This window comes from Haliotis rubra, unplaced genomic scaffold (assembly GCF_003918875.1).
Source record: "Haliotis rubra isolate DU_JTF1 unplaced genomic scaffold, ASM391887v1 Scf99, whole genome shotgun sequence".
Lineage (NCBI taxonomy): Eukaryota > Metazoa > Mollusca > Gastropoda > Lepetellida > Haliotidae > Haliotis > Haliotis rubra.
In genome coordinates this window covers 1,060,803-1,079,664 of record NW_025767734.1, presented here as the reverse complement: position 1 = coordinate 1,079,664, position 18,862 = coordinate 1,060,803, and the positions used below count along the sequence as shown (strand labels likewise).

The window sequence follows — 18,862 nt, the reverse complement described above, 5'->3', positions numbered from 1 at the left end:
CAGACCGTCGCCATATAGCTGGAATATTGCTGAATGCGGTGTGAAACAACAAACCAACAACCCCAATGCTTACGTATGCTATTTGAAACTTGTTTCCACAGACAGCCTTAGCCCTGATGGGAGCTTGTGGCGGACCAATAGTTGGGACGTACTTCCTTGGCGCGCTCTTCCCATGGACAAATAAAATTGTAAGTAAAACACTGTTTGATACACATGCTAGCTGAATCTATCTTTATGCTGTTAATAACCGTCATCTTTTTATGGATTACGATGTTCCAAAAGAAAAGAATGAAATTATCTGCCAGCAAAACAATGTTTTGTTCTAAATTCGTCTGATAAAACTTTTTCGTCATAGTAACTTTTAAATTATTTGAGTTTGAATTAAAAATGTAATTTTCTGTCAATTTGTAATGTGTTCTGAAACATTTTTGGAAAAGGTTTTATTGAGAGTGTAACGTTAATTTAATCGTAACATTAATGAATGCACGATACTGTGTTGGCTTTGCGTTGTTTTCTAGCATAGGTTCAAAGGGATCTAAAAGTGATCCATCTCAAACAATCAATTGCAAGCCATTTTGAAGAACCTGTAGTGGTTAACTTCAAGCCCCACCCACTCCCTCAACGGATACTGCTCGACCTTTTATTAGAGTTTCAATCATTAATTTTCAAACACTTTACGAATTAACCAATGACTTTCTTTGCAATCTTCGAAATTCAAGTAAGAAAGACGTTTGTCTGATTTTACCTCATGACTGAATATAGTTAGTGAGTGAGTATGGTTTTTACGCCGCTTTTAGCAATATTCCAGCAATATCACGGCGGAAGACACCAGAAATGGGCTTCACACATTGTACCCATGTGGGGAATCGAAGACGGAATATAGACAAGAAAGGCTAGTGCTGTGGGAATACAGCTGAACTTAAGCTAAAGGTGACTACTGAAAAGACTGGTCATTATCCCCCGCGACGCGTTTTGCGGAGGGTATGATTTTGGATTCCTTCCGTCCGACCGTGCGTCCGTCCGTGCAAATGCGTATTTTCCGGAGCAGAACGTAAAAACCGCTCAATGTTACTTCACCAAACTTGGCACATAGATAGATCTGGTGGTGAACTGGTGCCTTTTGGTAGTTTTGGATCTCTTAGGAAATTGGTGTTTTTGCTTTTCAATGGCAACAACTTTGACTTTGACTGAAATTGGTGGTAGTGCAACACTCCGTAGCAGAACTACAAAAACGTTCAATACTCTCCTTCCACTTTGTGGGTATTCAAGAACCTATTGGCATAAATCAACAGCACCACTCTATTTCCAGTGGCAACATTACTGAGGTACATCAAACCGTGGAAACAGTCAGGCAGTTGGTGATACAAGCATGCTAGTATATGGATAGTTTATGTATGTTTTCGTTAGATCAATGTGAAGAACAAAATATTCTTTATCCCCAGACCCGTGAACATCCGGGTTAGAATTGGTCTTCAGCATCCCATGCATGTCGTAAGAGGCGATCACTCGGGATCGGGTGGTCACGCCCGCTGACATGGATGACACATGTCATCGTATCCCAATTGCGTAGATCGATGATCATGCTGTTGATCACTGGCTTGTCTGGTCCAAACACGATTATTCACAGGCCTCCGCTATATAGCTGGAATATTGCTTAGTGCGGCGTTAAACAAAAAAACAACCAACCAATCACTTTTGAGGGCTTTTTGTTGCTGTAAGAAACACATATTTATAACCTTCAGGGAGCCATTGTTGGAGTGCTCGTGGCCCTAGCCCTGAATATATGGTTGACTGTCGGGGCAACATTGTACGGCCACCCACCCGTGAAGCTACCCCCCAGCCCCTGGAAACTCATGTGACAACCTCATCCCTGGTAACATGACTTCACCATACACGACGACAACACCAACCATCACAAGCACCTTGTCGTCAAGGTAAGGTATGGTCACTACCGCAAAGATGAAATTGTCCAAAGCAAATGATAACAAGCTTCGTCAATACAAAATAGAATAGAAAAAACCCAGGCATTACATAAGGAAACATTTAAACTGTATTTTCTGTTCTGCTTTTATAGGTACAGTTTATCTTGTAGTCTCCTAAACTAAGGCAAACATTGATTTGAGCAATCAGCCGAGTAAACCTTTTTGACGTACCGGTGAATATTTAAAGATATACCCAATTAATGAGGTGAGGTGAAATTGGGTTTAACGTCGTACTTGAGAATATTTTGCTCATATACATGCGTGTGTATGTGTATGTGCGGCTGCTTGTACACTGAAGCTGGTTTTATAGTGCTATCCCACTGAGATACCATGCAGCAGTGAAGCATGAATACCCCACCCCAGACACATTATACTGACTCCGAGCCTACCAGTCCTTGTTGTACCCATTAATGCCGAGCGCCAGGCACGGACCAACAAGTATCATATTTTAACGTTTTTGGGTATGACGCGGTCGGGGATCGAACCCGCGACCTTCCGCTCTCCGGGCGGACGCTCTAACCACTACACCATGGATGCGGTCCCAATTAATGAGAAGACATTAATGAGCTTTGATGCTATGAAAGGAAGAATTACAACAATTGCTTTTGATAATTATGTTTTACTGAAACTGAGCATGCTTCTTAGTCATTGGTGGGTATTTTTAGGTATGGAACAATTTGACCAATCACCATCGAGGCTACTGCTGTTGTGATCGCTTAAACAATAAATACACTTATAAGGATAGAAGGGTGGCGTTAATGATGTATCTAAATACACAAAGTTCATTTCCTTGATAGAGTAATCTGACCAATAACAATGTTTAGTCATTGGTGGGTATTTTTCGCCAAAGGTATGAAAATATTTTGAAAGAAATTTTGAGTAACGTTAATGAAGCACAAATACTAGACCAAGAACATTTTTTGATAACCATACAATGTAGCAACATGACGATATTGTGCAATTTAGTACTGGTAACGGATTTCTTCACACGGGTAATCTGGCGTTAAGCACTCACGGCAATGTCTTGGTGTTTGCGGAAAAATGCTAAAATGACGTGTTAAAAGGCAGTGCGTACTATTTTCAAGAAGATATCATACTGCGTGTTCCGCTGTTTTGCTGCACCCCTTGCCGGTTTGGTATGGAATGCCCCGACAGTATTTGAAGCGGTCGTAAGTGTACCCAAACCACTGCGAAGGGCACGCACACAAACTCACATACGCTCCGGTGCATGCATGTCGCTATATAAATGCAAGCTTGATCGTGTCGCTATCATTTCACATAACCTCATAGTGAATAACACATACACACACACACGGTAGCCCCCTCCCTCCCACAAGACAGCGGTAGAGTAGAGTAAACAATGATGTGTTGCATCATCTCGCATCCCAGCCATAAGATGAAGTCGAGGGACATTCCGAGAGCGATCTTGAGCTAATGTTCAAAGAAGCTTTCTGAATTACATATTAATCCAATTTTGAAGGTTTTAATTCATCGGCACCTGATCCACTTCAGTTCACGTAAGAACTTTCGAAGACAGGGAAACCATTTTTAAGTTGGTTAGTAATACTTAAGTCTTTTGAGCGTACAGATAATTGTATTTTTTCGCAATTCTCTTTCTTTTCTGTAGCGACGTCACCACCGCCGACCCTAAAGGCACTGTGTTCGATATCTCTTACCAAGATTATGGGCTGATTGGATGGTTGATAGCCGTGTTTGTGGGGTCGATTGTTAGCCTTGTGACATGTAAGTCCTAGAGTATAGATACGGCAGCATTGGCATCTGTCAACATAGTTTGTTTGTTTATTTGTTGTTCAACGCCGCACTCTTATGCGCTGACATTTGTCAACCAAGTCAGCGAGCCTGACCCCACCACTTACGACAAGCATGGGTTGCTGAAGACCGATTCTAACCCGGATCTTCACGGGTACCTGTCAACATAGATTCAAACAGTATCTACATCTTGTGTGGAAGAAACAGGGGCGGTTTTTGTCGGGTCCACCAATTCTCAATATAGAGTTGCATGTAGCAGAACATGTTTTACCCGTTTTGATCCGCTGTCATCCTTGCTCGTGTAATTGATCAAAGTGATAACTGCGTACGACATGCATGTACATCACTTGTGACAAACGATTTCCTCCCACGCCCTCACTCACTGTTATATAAAGCCTTCAAAGGGGCCTTGAATCAAACTCACTCACATGTCTAATGTAGGTTATAGTGAGAAAGTGAGGACGTGAGTATGGTTTTACGTCGCTTTCAGCAATATTCCTGCAATATCACGGCGGGGGAACCAGAAATGGGCTTCATACATTGTACCCATGTGGGGAATCGAACCCGGTGTAACAGGCCAGAGTATGCCCCTGTCCCAGACTATACCCGGGGTTAAACTGGGCTAGCCCAGACTATATCCAAGGTATAATCTGGGCTAGCCTAGTTTATACCCCGGGGTATATTCTGAACTAGGCCATAGTATACCCCCCTAGCCCAGATTATACCCCTACAGAAAACAAGTGATTAAGGATACTACTATAATTTTATTGTACTTCTCACACAATTAAACACGCAAAGTCGAAAATATCATATTGCAGAGAGGCACTCAACAAATACTTAATAAATTTTGTATTATGCAGTAATGTAAATGAAATGCACCTACAAATTCCTTTAAATGACACCAAGACCATTGCCCGAGTCACACACTCATATTGAGTGATTTGTCAACATATTTTTTTAGGGGCATAGTCTGGGCTGGAGGGGTATACTTTGGCCTGGTCCAGAATATACCCCCGGGGTATAAACTGGGCTAGCCTATAGTTAACCCCGGGGTATAATCTGGTGGGGGGGTTATTCTGGGCTGCTACACCGGGTCTTCAGCGTGACGAGCCAACGCTTTAACCACTAGGCTACCTCACCGCCCCTAATGCAACTTATATATACGCATTCTAATCTGCAAGTATCAGATGCGGAAACGTGGCAACATGTTCTAAATGTATACATGAATCAGAGGCAAGGGTTAACCCTGACCCTGACCTGATAATATTCATTGATATGATTATCTGGGTGCACTGGACTATTGTTTGTCACTTCATGGCTGAAATTCGACGTTAAATGTTAACTAACTCTTCTACTGTGTGTCGCTATACGGCTGAAATAACGCCAATCCGACGTTAAATGTTAATTAACTCTTCTATTGTTTGTCGCTATACGGCTGAAATAACGCCAATTCGACTTTAAATGTTAACTAATTCTTCTATTGTTTGTCGCTATACGGCTGAAATAACGCCAATTCGACGTTAAATGTTAACTAATGCTTCTATTGTTTGTCGCTATACTGCTGAAATAACGCCAATCCGACGTTAAATGTTAATTTATCCTTCCACAGCTTGTCTCTGAATAGGTGAAACAATGCCGATTCAACGTTAAAATATTAAATGTTAACTAGATCTTCTATTGTTTGTCGCTATAAGATTGAAAAAGGCCAATTCGACTTAAAACGTTAAGGCACTAAATGTTCTATTGTTTGTCGCTAGATGGCTGACATAACGCCAATTCAACGTAAATGTTAACTCACCATTTTTGTTGTTTCTGTGACTGTTCCAGGCAGGATGTACCCGCGCATCAAGGATGAGAGGTTCCTGTTTCCCTTTGTACGACCATTGTGGAGAATCAAGAACTCGGAGAAAGTATGTATCACGGGGAGTGAATGTTAGAAAAATAGGAATCTAATATTCTGCCCTGAAAGAAACCTCTCCAGTTCTAGTTATAAGATTGCAAATGTTCGTGTTCAAGCTGCAAATATACTCGATGCAGCGACTGCATCAGATAACTTATGAAGGAAATATAGGATGTTAAAAATGTGTTCTTCCATAAACATTCGTATTCTAGTTGTGAAGGTTCTCTTAAAAGTGGGAATATGGAACAAGTTTTTATGGATAACAACTTCTTTATTTCGTGAGTGCGACGTTTCGATACAGATTCTTGTACCGTTGTCAAGCAAGAGTGATACATGAAGTGGAGGAGCTGAATATTTATACTGTGTATAACAATGAAACTACATACATTGTAATTGACAAAGGAAACAACATCATTGCCATAATTGGTTAAGCAGTAAGCTGATGAAGCCAGTGAGTACACAAGGGATAGTGAATGGAAGCCAGAGATGTATAAATACAGGAGTGGTATAATAAAGGGGATGTTTATACAATAGGTGCGATGTTTATACAATAGATTGGGATTGGTGGAGGAGTGGATCATAAGCTGGTGGAACCTTCTCAGCGTGCTCCAGCCTCAACAACCTCCTCCATGCCAACGGAAGAAAACAACCCACCGTCGTCAACAACAACAACCCGAAATGTGTTATTTATAAAATAAACTGTGATTGTGGACAAAGCTACGTAGGTGAAACATCCCGACCCATCAACACCCGAGTCAAAGAACATACGCACCTATTCTATTGTATAAACATCGCACCTATTGTATAAACATCCCCGTTATTGTACCACTCCTGTATTTATACATCTCTGGCTTCCATTCACTATCCCTTGTGTACTCACTGGCTTCATCAGCTTACTGCTTAACCAATTATGGCAATTATGTTGTTTCCTTTGTCAATTACAATGTATGTAGTTTCATTGTTATACACAGTATAAATATGCAGCTCCTCCACTTCATGTATCACTCTTGCTTGACAACGGTACAAGAATCTGTATCGAAACGTCGCACTCACGAAATAAAGAAGTTGTTATCCATAAAAACTTGTTCCATATTGTACGTCTCAACTTCTAAAATGCCACTCAAACAAGCTAGGTATTCGGTTTTGAGAAAGTCTTCTCTTGGACTTACAGGTAATTGAACCACGGAATTATTGTGTAAATGGATAAAAAGTACATTACATTTCTATATTTGTATACACCCTATTTATTTCATGTCACATTTGGTGATGTAGTTCTTTACATTCTCGATCTCTTGGTTGGTTGCTATGTTATATTTAAATTCTGAAATGCATGACAGGTTTTGACAGACGTTACTCCACTTTCGACAAGGGATTGTCTTTCGAGAAGGTTGTGACCGTCTTTCTGTGTTTATAAGGAACTATTTACATTATGTCATATTTGGCGTTTTTGGTTTTTTTCAAATTCTTTCTTTTTTTGAGAGTTGTTCAGTTACATTTCTAGTTAGAATTTGAATTTTTTTTGACAAGGTGTGAAATAATGCCTGCATCTCAAGCGGGGTAGCCTAGTCGTTAAAACAACCGCCCGTCACGCCATAGGCCCCCACTGCAGGTCAGAAAATCGATAAACTAGGCCCCAGTTTAGTATCCACACCCCCTACCTTTATAACATGTAAAGGTTCATCACAGAAATACGGTGACATGATCGAAAACCGGACAATTACTCACAAGTCAATGAAGATATCATATTTTAAAGGTCTCACAAGTATCAAAAGCATTTGTCCATATCTCCGATGTATGTAGGAGGCATATACGTCCGCTTTCCGTGGGGATGCATTTGATGCTTTTTATTAAATCGCCAAAGACCGAGTTGCTGTGCCGGAAATATACAAAAGTAGGTCGTCAGCTCTTGACTTCACTAACTCCGGCGGTCTGATTGGCTCTAACACATTACACTGAGTGAATGTGTTTTTTTAAAAAAAATATTTTTATTCGTTTTCAAAATTATTCTTACCAAGATAAAACATTAGATCGTGCCATCTTGGATCAAAAACGTTTGAGTTTCCCTCTCATTTGCCCTAGTGCATTTGTTGTCATTTTATTAACCAATTTGATTGCGCTGACGACCTACTTTTGTACACTAATGGGATAATTGCACACTATGCTAAAACGTGGTTGCAGATAAAAAAAAGCAAATGTAGTTGAAGTTATTGTTTATACACGCCTTCACATATTAACGGCATTTAAGGAAGATGTTCTGATGTATTAATGTAAGTAATAATGTCATGCAACCTCATCTCTACAAAGGGGTGTTTCAGGGGCGGATACAGGTTTTTGAGAAAGGGGGGGGTGCACATTTCATTTTTACCCGAGTTTCAATGGTCATTTAACAAACTTTCAGCACAAAGGGGGGTGGGTGGTTGTGGGTGTGCGCAGCCCTGCCCCGATCAGCCTATGTGTTTTATAAATGAATAACAGTATGCAAAAACAGGATGATGTCCAGGCACGTTTAGTCGTGTGTCATAAGAATGCATTGATATTTTTGTGAATATTTGTCACTGATCATTCGTGATGAAGCGTGTAGAATCTAAATAAAATGAATTTATACCTTTTTCATTCTCACAGACAGAGCAACAAGAGAACAGTCATGTTGGACAGAAGCAGAAAGAAGGCGATGTCTGGAGCACAACGTTATGATTGAATAACTTTCTACGGACGTTCTGAGATATATATTAGGAATCATTTTAATCAAAAGAAAATGGAAGTACATCATTTAGCAAAAACAAGAAAAAAAAATGGTATTTAGATTATAATTGGCATTACAATTCTCCCTAAGCTCCGAATCTGCCTACTCGAAGGATTAATGTTGCAATTACAAAACGTGAACGTGTAAGTACTTTACATGAAAAATACAGTTGTTTTACACACAGACGCACTCACGCACACGAAACATGAAGCAAAAAGCATAAGCCTAGTATTACACATTTGGTTTGAATTGTTTAACCATTTTAACTTCTGTAACTGAAAAGTGAATACTAAGGTATTTAGGCATTCGATATATAAAACGAGACATGCCAATGAAAGAAAAGTTATTTACTGAATTTATGTAATGACTGTATTGCTAATACTTTAATATCAATATTATGTGAAATAATATTGTGATGCCAATTTACCAAATCTACACAGGGCAATAACTGATTACGTAAAGTCGCCGTTTCTGTTTTATAGGTGTTATTTTGTTATCAGAGCTAATGGTATTCATTAAATTTCCCACTTCTATTCAAGACGTACTATTTGCTTGTGTTCCAACGTTTAGTTATAGAGAATAGGAAACATGTCAATAATATATTATATGTACTAACAACGTTCTTAAGTACCATCCTCTGTGAACTCGGTGCAAAGTTGTTTTTTGACATAAAGAAAAGACTGGGTATGTATTTTCCTACGTGTCTCAGAATGTTTGTTTGCGTATTTTGTTATTGAAGAACAAGAAGTTTCCGTTTATATTAATCAGAGGAAGTCATCATGCAGTGACTGTAATCATGTTTATCATCCAAAACTGTGTTCCACAGCATAGGCCCCCACTGCGGGTCAGAAAATCGATAAACTAGGCCCCGGTTTAGTATCCACACCCCCTACTATATAATATGTAAAGGTTCATCAAAGAAATACGATGACATGATCGAAAACCGGACAATTACTCACACGTCAATGGATATATCGTATGTTCAAGGTCTCACAAGTATCAAAAGCTTTTGTCCATATCTCCGATGTATGTAGGAGGTATGTACGTGCGCTTTCCGTGGGGATGCATTTGATGGTTTTTATTAAATCGCCAAAGACCGAGTTGCTGTGCCGCAAGTATACAAAACTAGGTCTTTGGCGATTTAATATAAACCACCAAATGCATCCCCACGGAAAGCGCACGTACATGCCTCCTACATACATCGGACATATGGACAAAAGCTTTTGATACTTGTGAGACCTTTAAAATACGATACATTCATTGACATGTGAGTAATTGTCCGGTTTTCGATCATGTCAAAGTATTTCTTTGATGAACCTTTCATATTATATGAGAGGGGGATCTAAACCGGAAGCTCTAGTTTATCGATTTTCGGACCCGCATGGGGCCTATATTCCACAGGAGATATCGCTTGTGTGAGATCATATGATATCTCCTAGGAGATATCGTTTTGACAGTAGATTTTGTATAATGCCCTGACAATGCTATGACGTCATCAACTTGATGACGTCACAATGCTATGACATCGCTCCTAATGCACTAATGGTAGTACAGTGTTGAGATGTACAGTTTTCATTGGAAACAAATGATGAATGACTTTTTGATGATAAATGGAGTCTCACCCTCGTGTCCTCTGATATCAATGATATCAACAATCGTTGATAAAGGTAAAATTCATCAGCGTCGGACAGGACTATACCAAGAAACTCTGTCAGGAGTCAAACTGTCGAACATAGTGACCCAATCGAGGACATTATCTGATATTTCTGCCGATGTGGCCTGAATTTTAACAATATTTCAGTTTTTTCTCAACCTGTGAGCTTGATATCGGTGAAATGTCCAAAGTGAGTGGGTGAGTGAGTTTAGTTTTACGCCGCACTCAGCAATATTCCAGCTATATGGCGGCGGTGTTTATAAATGAATAACGGTATGCAAAAACAGGATGATGTCCAGGCACGTTTAGTCGTGTGTCATAAGAATGCATTGATATTTTTGTGAATATTTGTCACTCATCATTCGTGATGAAGCGTGTAGAATCTAAATAAAATGAATTTATATATTTTCATTCTCACAGACAGAGCAACAAGAGAACAGTCAGGTTGGACAGAAGCAGAAAGAAGGCGATGTCTGGAACACAACGTTATGATTGAATAACTTTCTACGGACGTTCTGAGATATATATTAGGAATCATTTTAATCAAAAGAAAATGGAAGTACATCATTTAGCAACAACAAGAAAAAAAAATGGTATTTAGATTATAATTGGCATTACAATTCTCCCTAAGCTCCGAATCTGCCTACTCGAATGTTTAATGTTGCAATTACAAAACGTGAACGTGTTAGTACTTCACATGAAAAATACAGTTGTTTTACACACAGACGCACTCACGCACACGAAACATGAAACAAAAAGCATAGCCTAGTATTACACATTTGGTTTCAATTGTTTAACCATTTTAACTTCCGTAACTGAAAAGTGAATACAAAGGTATTTATGCATTCGATATATAAAACGAGACATGCGAATGAAAGAAAAGTTATTTACTGAATTTATGTAATGACTGTATTGCTAATACTTTAATATCAATATTATGTGAAATAATATTGTGATGCCAATTTACCAAATCTACACAGGGAAATAACTGATTACGTAAAGTCGCCGTTTCTGTTTTATAGGTGTTATTTGTTATCAGAGCTAATGGTATTCATTAAATTTCCCACTTCTATTCAAGACGTACTATTTGCTTGTGTTCCAACGTTTAGTTATAGAGAATAGGAAACATGTCAATAATATATTATATGTACTAACAACGTTCTTAAGTACCATCCTCTGTGAACATGGTGCAAAGTTGTTTTTTTGACATAAAGAAAAGACTGGGTATGTATTTTCCTACGTGTCTCAGAATGTTTGTTTGCGTATTTTGTTATTGAAGAACAAGAAGTTTCCGTTTATATTAATCAGAGGAAGTCATCATGCAGTGACTGTAATCATGTTTATCATCCAAAACTGTGTTCCACAGCATAGGCCCCCACTGCGGGTCAGAAAATCGATAAACTAGGCCCCGGTTTAGTATCCACACCCCCTACTATATAATATGTAAAGGTTCATCAAAGAAATACGATGACATGATCGAAAACCGGACAATTACTCACACGTCAATGGATATATCGTATGTTCAAGGTCTCACAAGTATCAAAAGCTTTTGTCCATATCTCCGATGTATGTAGGAGGTATGTACGTGCGCTTTCCGTGGGGATGCATTTGATGGTTTTTATTAAATCGCCAAAGACCGAGTTGCTGTGCCGCAAGTATACAAAACTAGGTCTTTGGCGATTTAATATAAACCATCAAATGCATCCCCACGGAAAGCGCATGTACATGCCTCCTACATACATCGGACATATGGACAAAAGCTTTTGATACTTGTGAGACCTTTAAAATACGATACATTCATTGACATGTGAGTAATTGTCCGGTTTTCGATCATGTCATGATATTTCTTTGATGGTTATATAGAAGGGGGTGTGGATACTAAACCGGGGCCTAGTTTATCGATTTTCTGACCCGCAGTGAGGGCCTATGTTCCACAGGAGATATCGCTTGTGTGAGATCATATGATATCTCCTAGGAGATATCGTTTTGACAGTAGATTTTGTATAATGCCCTGACAATGCTATGACGTCATCAACTTGATGACGTCACAATGCTATGACATCGCTCCTAATGCACTAATGGTAGTACAGTGTTGAGAGATGTACAGTTTTCATTGGAAACTAATGATGAATGACTTTTTGATGATAAATGGAGTCTCACCCTCGTGTCCTCTGATATCAATGATATCAACAATCGTTGATAAAGGTAAAAATTCATCAGCGTCGGACAGGACTATACCAAGAAACTCTGTCAGGAGTCAAACTGTCGAACATAGTGACGCAATCGAGGACATTATCTGATATTTCTGCCGATGTGGCCTGAATTTTAACAATATTTCAGTTTTTTCTCAACCTGTGAGCTTGATATCGGTGAAATGTCCAAAGTGAGTGGGTGAGTGAGTTTAGTTTTACGCCGCACTCAGCAATATTCCAGCTATATGGCGGCGGTGTGTAAATAATCGAGTCTGGACCAGACAATCCAGTGATCAACAGCATGAGCATCGATCTGCACAATTGGGAAGCGATGACATGTGTCAACCAAGTCAGCGAGCCTGACCACCCGATTCCGTTAGTGGCCTCTTACGACAAGCATGGGTAACTGAAGGCACATTCTAACCCGGACCTTCACGGGTTCCAAAGTGATAAATGTGTATGGTGCTGGGATTCGAACCTATGATCATAGTTTTCTGGTGTGACTAAGAGACACAACTCTGCACAGCAAATTGCCCGCCTTGAACGACAGGGCCACCTAGTGTCGTCATTACAATGAATAGTAGCGCTTATAATTTGTGTTGCTGCTAAAGCACACTTGATTGGCTAAATACATTTACAATATATAAAATAATTTTCAAAGCAACAATGAAAGATTTCCATTAAATTCAAGAAAAGCAGCCCCCACTACCATTACGAATACAACTTCATTTTAAAAACCATTGAAGGTAACAAAAGACCACTGAAGTGTGAAATAGAGTATAACTTTTGCTGCGCATGCGTAGTGTAATTGACTTTCTACGCACGCGCACCGGTAATCGAAAAGGGCGACAATGCGACATATTCAATATTCAATATGTCGCATTGTCGCGTGTCGCGTTTTAGTCAATTTTTAGGCTTTTTTTTACACATCTTAGATAGGGCGACAATGCGAGAACGCGACATATTTTGACCTTGAAAATTGTCGCTATGTCGCGTGTCGCCCTTTGGAGTAATACAATTTTTTTTATTCAAATCGCGACAGGCGACATCGCGACAATGCGACAAATGGGCGAAATGTCGCGTTGTCGCGATGTTGCGTGTCGCGTTTTGGTTTATTTTGCCTCATTTTACTTGTTTTTGAGAGGGCGACAATGCGACAACGCGACAATGTCCCTTCTCGGATTCCATAGATTCCTGTAGTATATCCAATATTGAACAAACTCTATGGATAACAACTTTCTTTATTTCGTGAGTCCGACGTTTCGACACATATGCTTGCACGGTTGTCATTTCCGTTTTACAATGGTACAAGAATCTGTATCGAAATGTCGCACTCATGAAAATTGAAGTTGTTATCCATAATGTTTTTCAATATTGTATATTGTCCCAACTTCTAAAATGCCACTCAGAGAAGTATTATCCAAGTCGTATTGATTACTTAGCAAATCATACCTGAAACATGTTTCATCACCCTTAAACAACTATCAATCAAATTCATAAGCACAATACCTTAACAGTCGAAAGAAAAATATCAATGTTTGTTTTTAGCTGTAAGTAAAATATATGCTCAAATTTTGTTTTATGTAATCGTGCATATATGTGCTGAATTATATCAAAATGGCTTCAGTCCTGGAAACTTTCTGGACGGTTTATTGTACAGTGCATTTGCCAAAGTTTATGACGCCATCGCCGGTAGACGTCATTTCTTTTATCATGACTCCATATACAGTATTTGGAGTGAAACGTTGATGTCGCACCACCGCAGCATGAGTATACCATTAAGGAGCGTCCGATGGTAAATTACAGGTGTCTGGTTGTATTCGTAGAGTCTGTTGAATATGACTGAGTGAGTATGTTTTTTCCATCTCTTTTAGCACTATTCCAGAAATATCACGTCGGGGGACGCCAGGAATGGGATTCACACATTGTACCCATGTGCGGAAACGAAATCGTGTCTTCAGCTTGACGAACAGGCGCTTTAACCACTAGGATACCACAACGTCCTGGTTCAAAATGAAAAGCTGATGTCAAATATTCTGTACGAATGTACACCAAAGTTCTGTTTTATCTGAGGTGGCGGGCAAAAGAAAGTATTCACCTGACGATTGGTTTTGGCTAAAATATCGCCGAAGCACTGAGAACTAGTACTGTAGCTCCAGTACACAACAATGGACATTACAAATACATCACTGTCGAGGAACTATTTCCTTTTCGTTCCATATTTAGCCACCATGAAACATTGGTGGGTACTTTCTTTTGCCTGGCTTTGTACTCGAGTATGAAGGAGCGGTGGGGTAGCCCAGTGGTTAAAGCCTTGGCTCGTCACGCCGGAGCCCGGGTTCGATTCCCCCATGGGAAAAGGCGGCGTAAAACAATACTCACTCATTCACTCACTTACTTGAATCCATACAGTAGTGTCTTGCCTCGTTATGTCTTTCCAATATATGAATCATTTCTCAGTATGGTGGTTTTCACTGATTCATTTTTAATTATTTCTGTTTTAATCGTCTTAAGTTTTGTCAACACATGCATATAAAGAATTACATTTGATTTTATGAAATATGCTGTTTCAATATATCCAAACACATAAAATGTTTGAATGTTTTTTTAATGTTTTTGGGTACGAAGTAACAATGACTATGCCAATTTGATCGAAAAAAGGCATAAAAACATCACTATCAACAACTTCAATAACAAGACAACAACGACACTGACGACGATTATGATGATGATTATGATGATGATATTAACATATTAGTAACGTGTGATAGAAATAGTTTTACCCTGGTTTGGTGTTCAGTGACAGCTCCTCCATTACTGACCCGTGAAGATCCGGGTTAGAATTGGTCTTCAGCAACCCATGCTTGTCGAAAGAGGCGTCTAACAGGATCGGGTGGTCAGGCTCGCTGACTTGGTTGACACATGTCATAGTAACCCAATTGCGTAGATGGATGCTCATGCTGTTGATCACTGGAATGTCTGGTCCAGACTCGATTATTTACAGACCGCCGCCATATAGCTGGAATATTACTGAGTGCGGCGTTAAACAACAAACCAATCAACCAGCCAATCTGGTGGCACTATGTGCCTGCCGAAGATTAAAACAGTGCTTGATAATTATTCCTTCCAGTCAGCAGTCCATGAACAATCAAAGTACATACCTCAAGTGCTTCCCTTTTATACGCCTTTTCTCATATATTGTTGATTAATATTTATTTATCGTTTTGATATCAAGTGTGGTTTCAGTGATTATTTTAATCAAGCCTCTTGTTTCTATGTATGCATTTACAATCATTTATGCAACTCAATTGTCCTTTGGAATGATAAACCACTATCATACCTAATTTACTTGCTGTGTTGAGTGTGCTAAGATCAACGCTAACGGAACACTCTGTGGTGGAATACCACCTGATTAAGCTGATGGTGAGTCAGGCGTTCCATAGCTATATATGTCCGTATATATATTTCGCGTCCTTCTGTAGGTTTATTCGTTTATAAACATTTGGTAGTTACACCATTAATTCATGTAAACATTATTGACTGGAATAGTAGCGAACAGCACGAAAACTGCCGGTCCGAGTTATCCTCTTATCATAATTGTTAGTTATATCTATCGAAACAGCAGAGACGCAAATTCTTCATGGACTCCTTCTAAATTCTTTTCAGATTGACAGGTACTAGCAAAATTTGAGCAAACCTTCATCGTACGCTATCCCAACAAATGGTTATCAAGGCATATTAGCTTGAACGCCATTATGTGGTCATTACTTGAGTCTCAAAACTGAAAATAATACAAGGAATCTATGGAAACCTAGAAGGGACATTGTCGCGTTGTCACATTGTGGCGTTGTCGCCCTCACAAAACAGGCAAAAAATGGCACATTAACAAAAGTGCAACAATGCGATAACGCCACAATGTCCCTTCTAGGATTACATAAGAATCTCTTTGATGTACGTAAGAAGCAAGGAGTTTGGTTGACGTAACTGACGACACCGACACTTGCTAAACCATCCTAGCCTTGCATTACAGGTATTCTTCTCTCCTTTATATGTCTGGGTCTCCCAGACAGAAACGTCAGGTCGGGTGATAGGGTACTGCTTCATGGACACAAACAAACAAGGTCTTTATCAGGTCTGTCAATGTCTAGAGTCTGGTCTGATACTATGCTTTAGGCGGTTTGAACTGGCTCCATGCTGTAGACTGTCTGGACTGATAATTTGTTTTAGGCTGTTTGAACTGTATCCATGCTGTAGACTGTCTGGACTGATAATTTGTTTTAGGCTGTTTGAACTGTATCCATGCTGTAGACTGTCTGGACTGATAATTTGTTTTAGGCTGTTTGAACTGTATCCATGCTGTAGACTGTCTGGACTGATAATTTGTTTTAGGCTGTTTGAACTGGCTCCATGCTGTAGACTGTCTGGACTGATAATTTGTTTTAGGCTGTTTGAACTGTATCCATGCTGTAGACTGTCTGGACTGATAATTTGTTTTAGGCTGTTTGAACTGTATCCATGCTGTTGACTGTCTGGACTGATAATTTGTTTTAGGCTACTGATAATTTGTTTTAGGCTGTTTGAACTGTATCCATGCTGTAGACTGTCTGGACTGATAATTTGTTTTAGGCTGTTTGAACTGTATCCATGCTGTAGACTGTCTGGACTGATAATTTGTTTTTAGGCTGTTTGAACTGTATCCATGCTGTAGACTGTCTGGACTGATAATTTGTTTTAGGCTGTTTGAACTGTATCCATGCTGTAGACTGTCTGGACTGATAATTTGTTTTAGGCTGTTTGAACTGTATTGTAGACTGTCTGACTGATAATTTGTTTTAGGCTGTTTGAAGACCATGCTGGACTGTCTGGACTGATAATTTGTTTTAGGCTGTTTGAACTGTATCCATGCTGTAGACTGTCTGGACTGATAATTTGTTTTAGGCTGTTTGAACTGTATCCATGCTGTAGACTGTCTGGACTGATAATTTGTTTTAGGCTGTTTGAACTGTATCCATGCTGTAGACTGTCTGGACTGATAATTTGTTTTAGGCTGTTTGAACTGTATCCATGCTGTAGACTGTCTGGACTGATAATTTGTTTTAGGCTGTTTGAACTGTATCCATGCTGTAGACTGTCTGGACTGATAATTTGTTTTAGGCTGTTTGGACTGTATGCTGGAGCTCCATGCCTGTCTGACTGATAATTTGTTTTAGGCTGTTTGAACTGTATCCATGCTGTAGACTGTCTGGACTGATAATTTGTTTTAGGCTGTTTGAACTGTATCCATGCTGTAGTCTGTCTAGACTGATACTATGTTTTAGGCTGTTTGGACTGAATCCATGCTGTAGATTGTCTGGACTGATACTATGTTTTAGGCTATATGGACTGACTTCGTGCTGTTGGCTGTCTAGACTGATATTATGTTTTAGGCTGTTTGGACTGAATCCATGCTGTAGATTGTCTGGACTGATACTATGTTTTAGGCTATATGGACTGACTTAGTGCTGTGGGCTGTCTGGACTGATACTATGTTTTAGGCTGTTTGGACTGACTCCATGCTGTAGACTGTCTGGACTGTCTGGACTGTTACTATGTTTTAGGCTATATGGACCGACTCCATGCTGTAGGCTGTCTGGACTGATACTACACTGATGACAGTTCGAACTGACTCGATGCTGTGCATTTTCTGCACTGGCAAGATATTGAACAATGTTGTACGGGGTTCGTATGTGTGGAGTAAGTAAATGAATATACAGGAACTGTTGCAGTCGGTTATTTAAACATAAATCACGCTGTTCTACGTTCTTGTTGTTAATTGTCATATTCTTTTCTCTACCATCTTGTCAAGATATATAAAACATTATATAACAGGCTTTTCAGAAGTCAGAGACAACTCGTTTTTGTTTGCCCGTTTTAAAGTTTCCACGGTCGACTAATTTGTATCTAAAAACAGAATGCATCAGATGTTGTTTTCGGAAAGGTACACTCCTGATGATATTGGATGCTTGCAGGTTGATCCTCACTGCGAGGACAATGCCTCCTGGGCTGTCTGGTCGGGCTGAAAATGTCATGTCACATTTCAAGTATATATACTCTCCCAAAAAAGAAACGCATCATGAAAATAGCAATTTCATGTAGCAATGAATTAAAACGTGATTCATTTTACAAAAGGTTTTGCTTTGTTTATGAGGCCTATAAACATATGGTATTTATGTTTTGAAACATCACAACAAAACGCACCATCCGTAAAATGCCCGTATTTAACAGCATGATTTTCAATTTCGGCGTGTAGTGTCACAGAATACACAATTCACATGCAATGCACGTGATAGTTGGGGATCAGATAGTCTCAATGATGGGTATAAAAGGTTGATCGCTGTCTGTCGATTTTTCACTGTATTTGGAATATTGTTGACGAACGCAAAATGCCACGTCTAAGTGAAGCCAACCGTCATATCGCCATTGGTTTGCTTGAAGCTGGCCAGTCTCAACGTGCAGTTGCCCGTCGCATGAATGTTTACCAAAGCATCATTTCACGGCTCTGGGAGAGATATCGCCGGCGGAATGCTGTAGCAGATGCCCCTCGTAGTGGGCGACCTCGAGCGACCACTGCGGCGCAGGATC

General features: G+C 39.6%; 1 protein-coding gene across 6 annotated transcripts in view; it reads left to right on the top strand.

Moving 5' to 3' along the window:
* The window catches only part of LOC124265715 (sodium-coupled monocarboxylate transporter 2-like), a 32,887-nt gene extending 23,781 nt beyond the window's left edge, over positions 1–9,106 (top strand). For 2 of the 6 annotated variants that reach the window (XM_046700526.1, XM_046700519.1), the window contains exons 12-16: positions 102–188; positions 1,743–1,934; positions 3,610–3,725; positions 5,580–5,662; positions 8,275–9,106. In XM_046700526.1, coding sequence (XP_046556482.1) covers positions 102–188; positions 1,743–1,859 — 204 coding nt within the window. In that variant the 3' untranslated portion in view covers positions 1,860–1,934; positions 3,610–3,725; positions 5,580–5,662; positions 8,275–9,106. Of the gene's footprint in view, positions 1–101; positions 189–808; positions 931–1,742; positions 1,935–3,609; positions 3,726–5,579; positions 5,663–6,804; positions 6,824–7,141; positions 7,262–8,274 lie in introns of those variants that run through there. The other 4 variants (XM_046700520.1, XM_046700521.1, XM_046700524.1 and 1 more) reach the window with 4 other exon arrangements.
* The last annotated feature ends 9,756 nt before the right edge of the window (positions 9,107–18,862 follow it).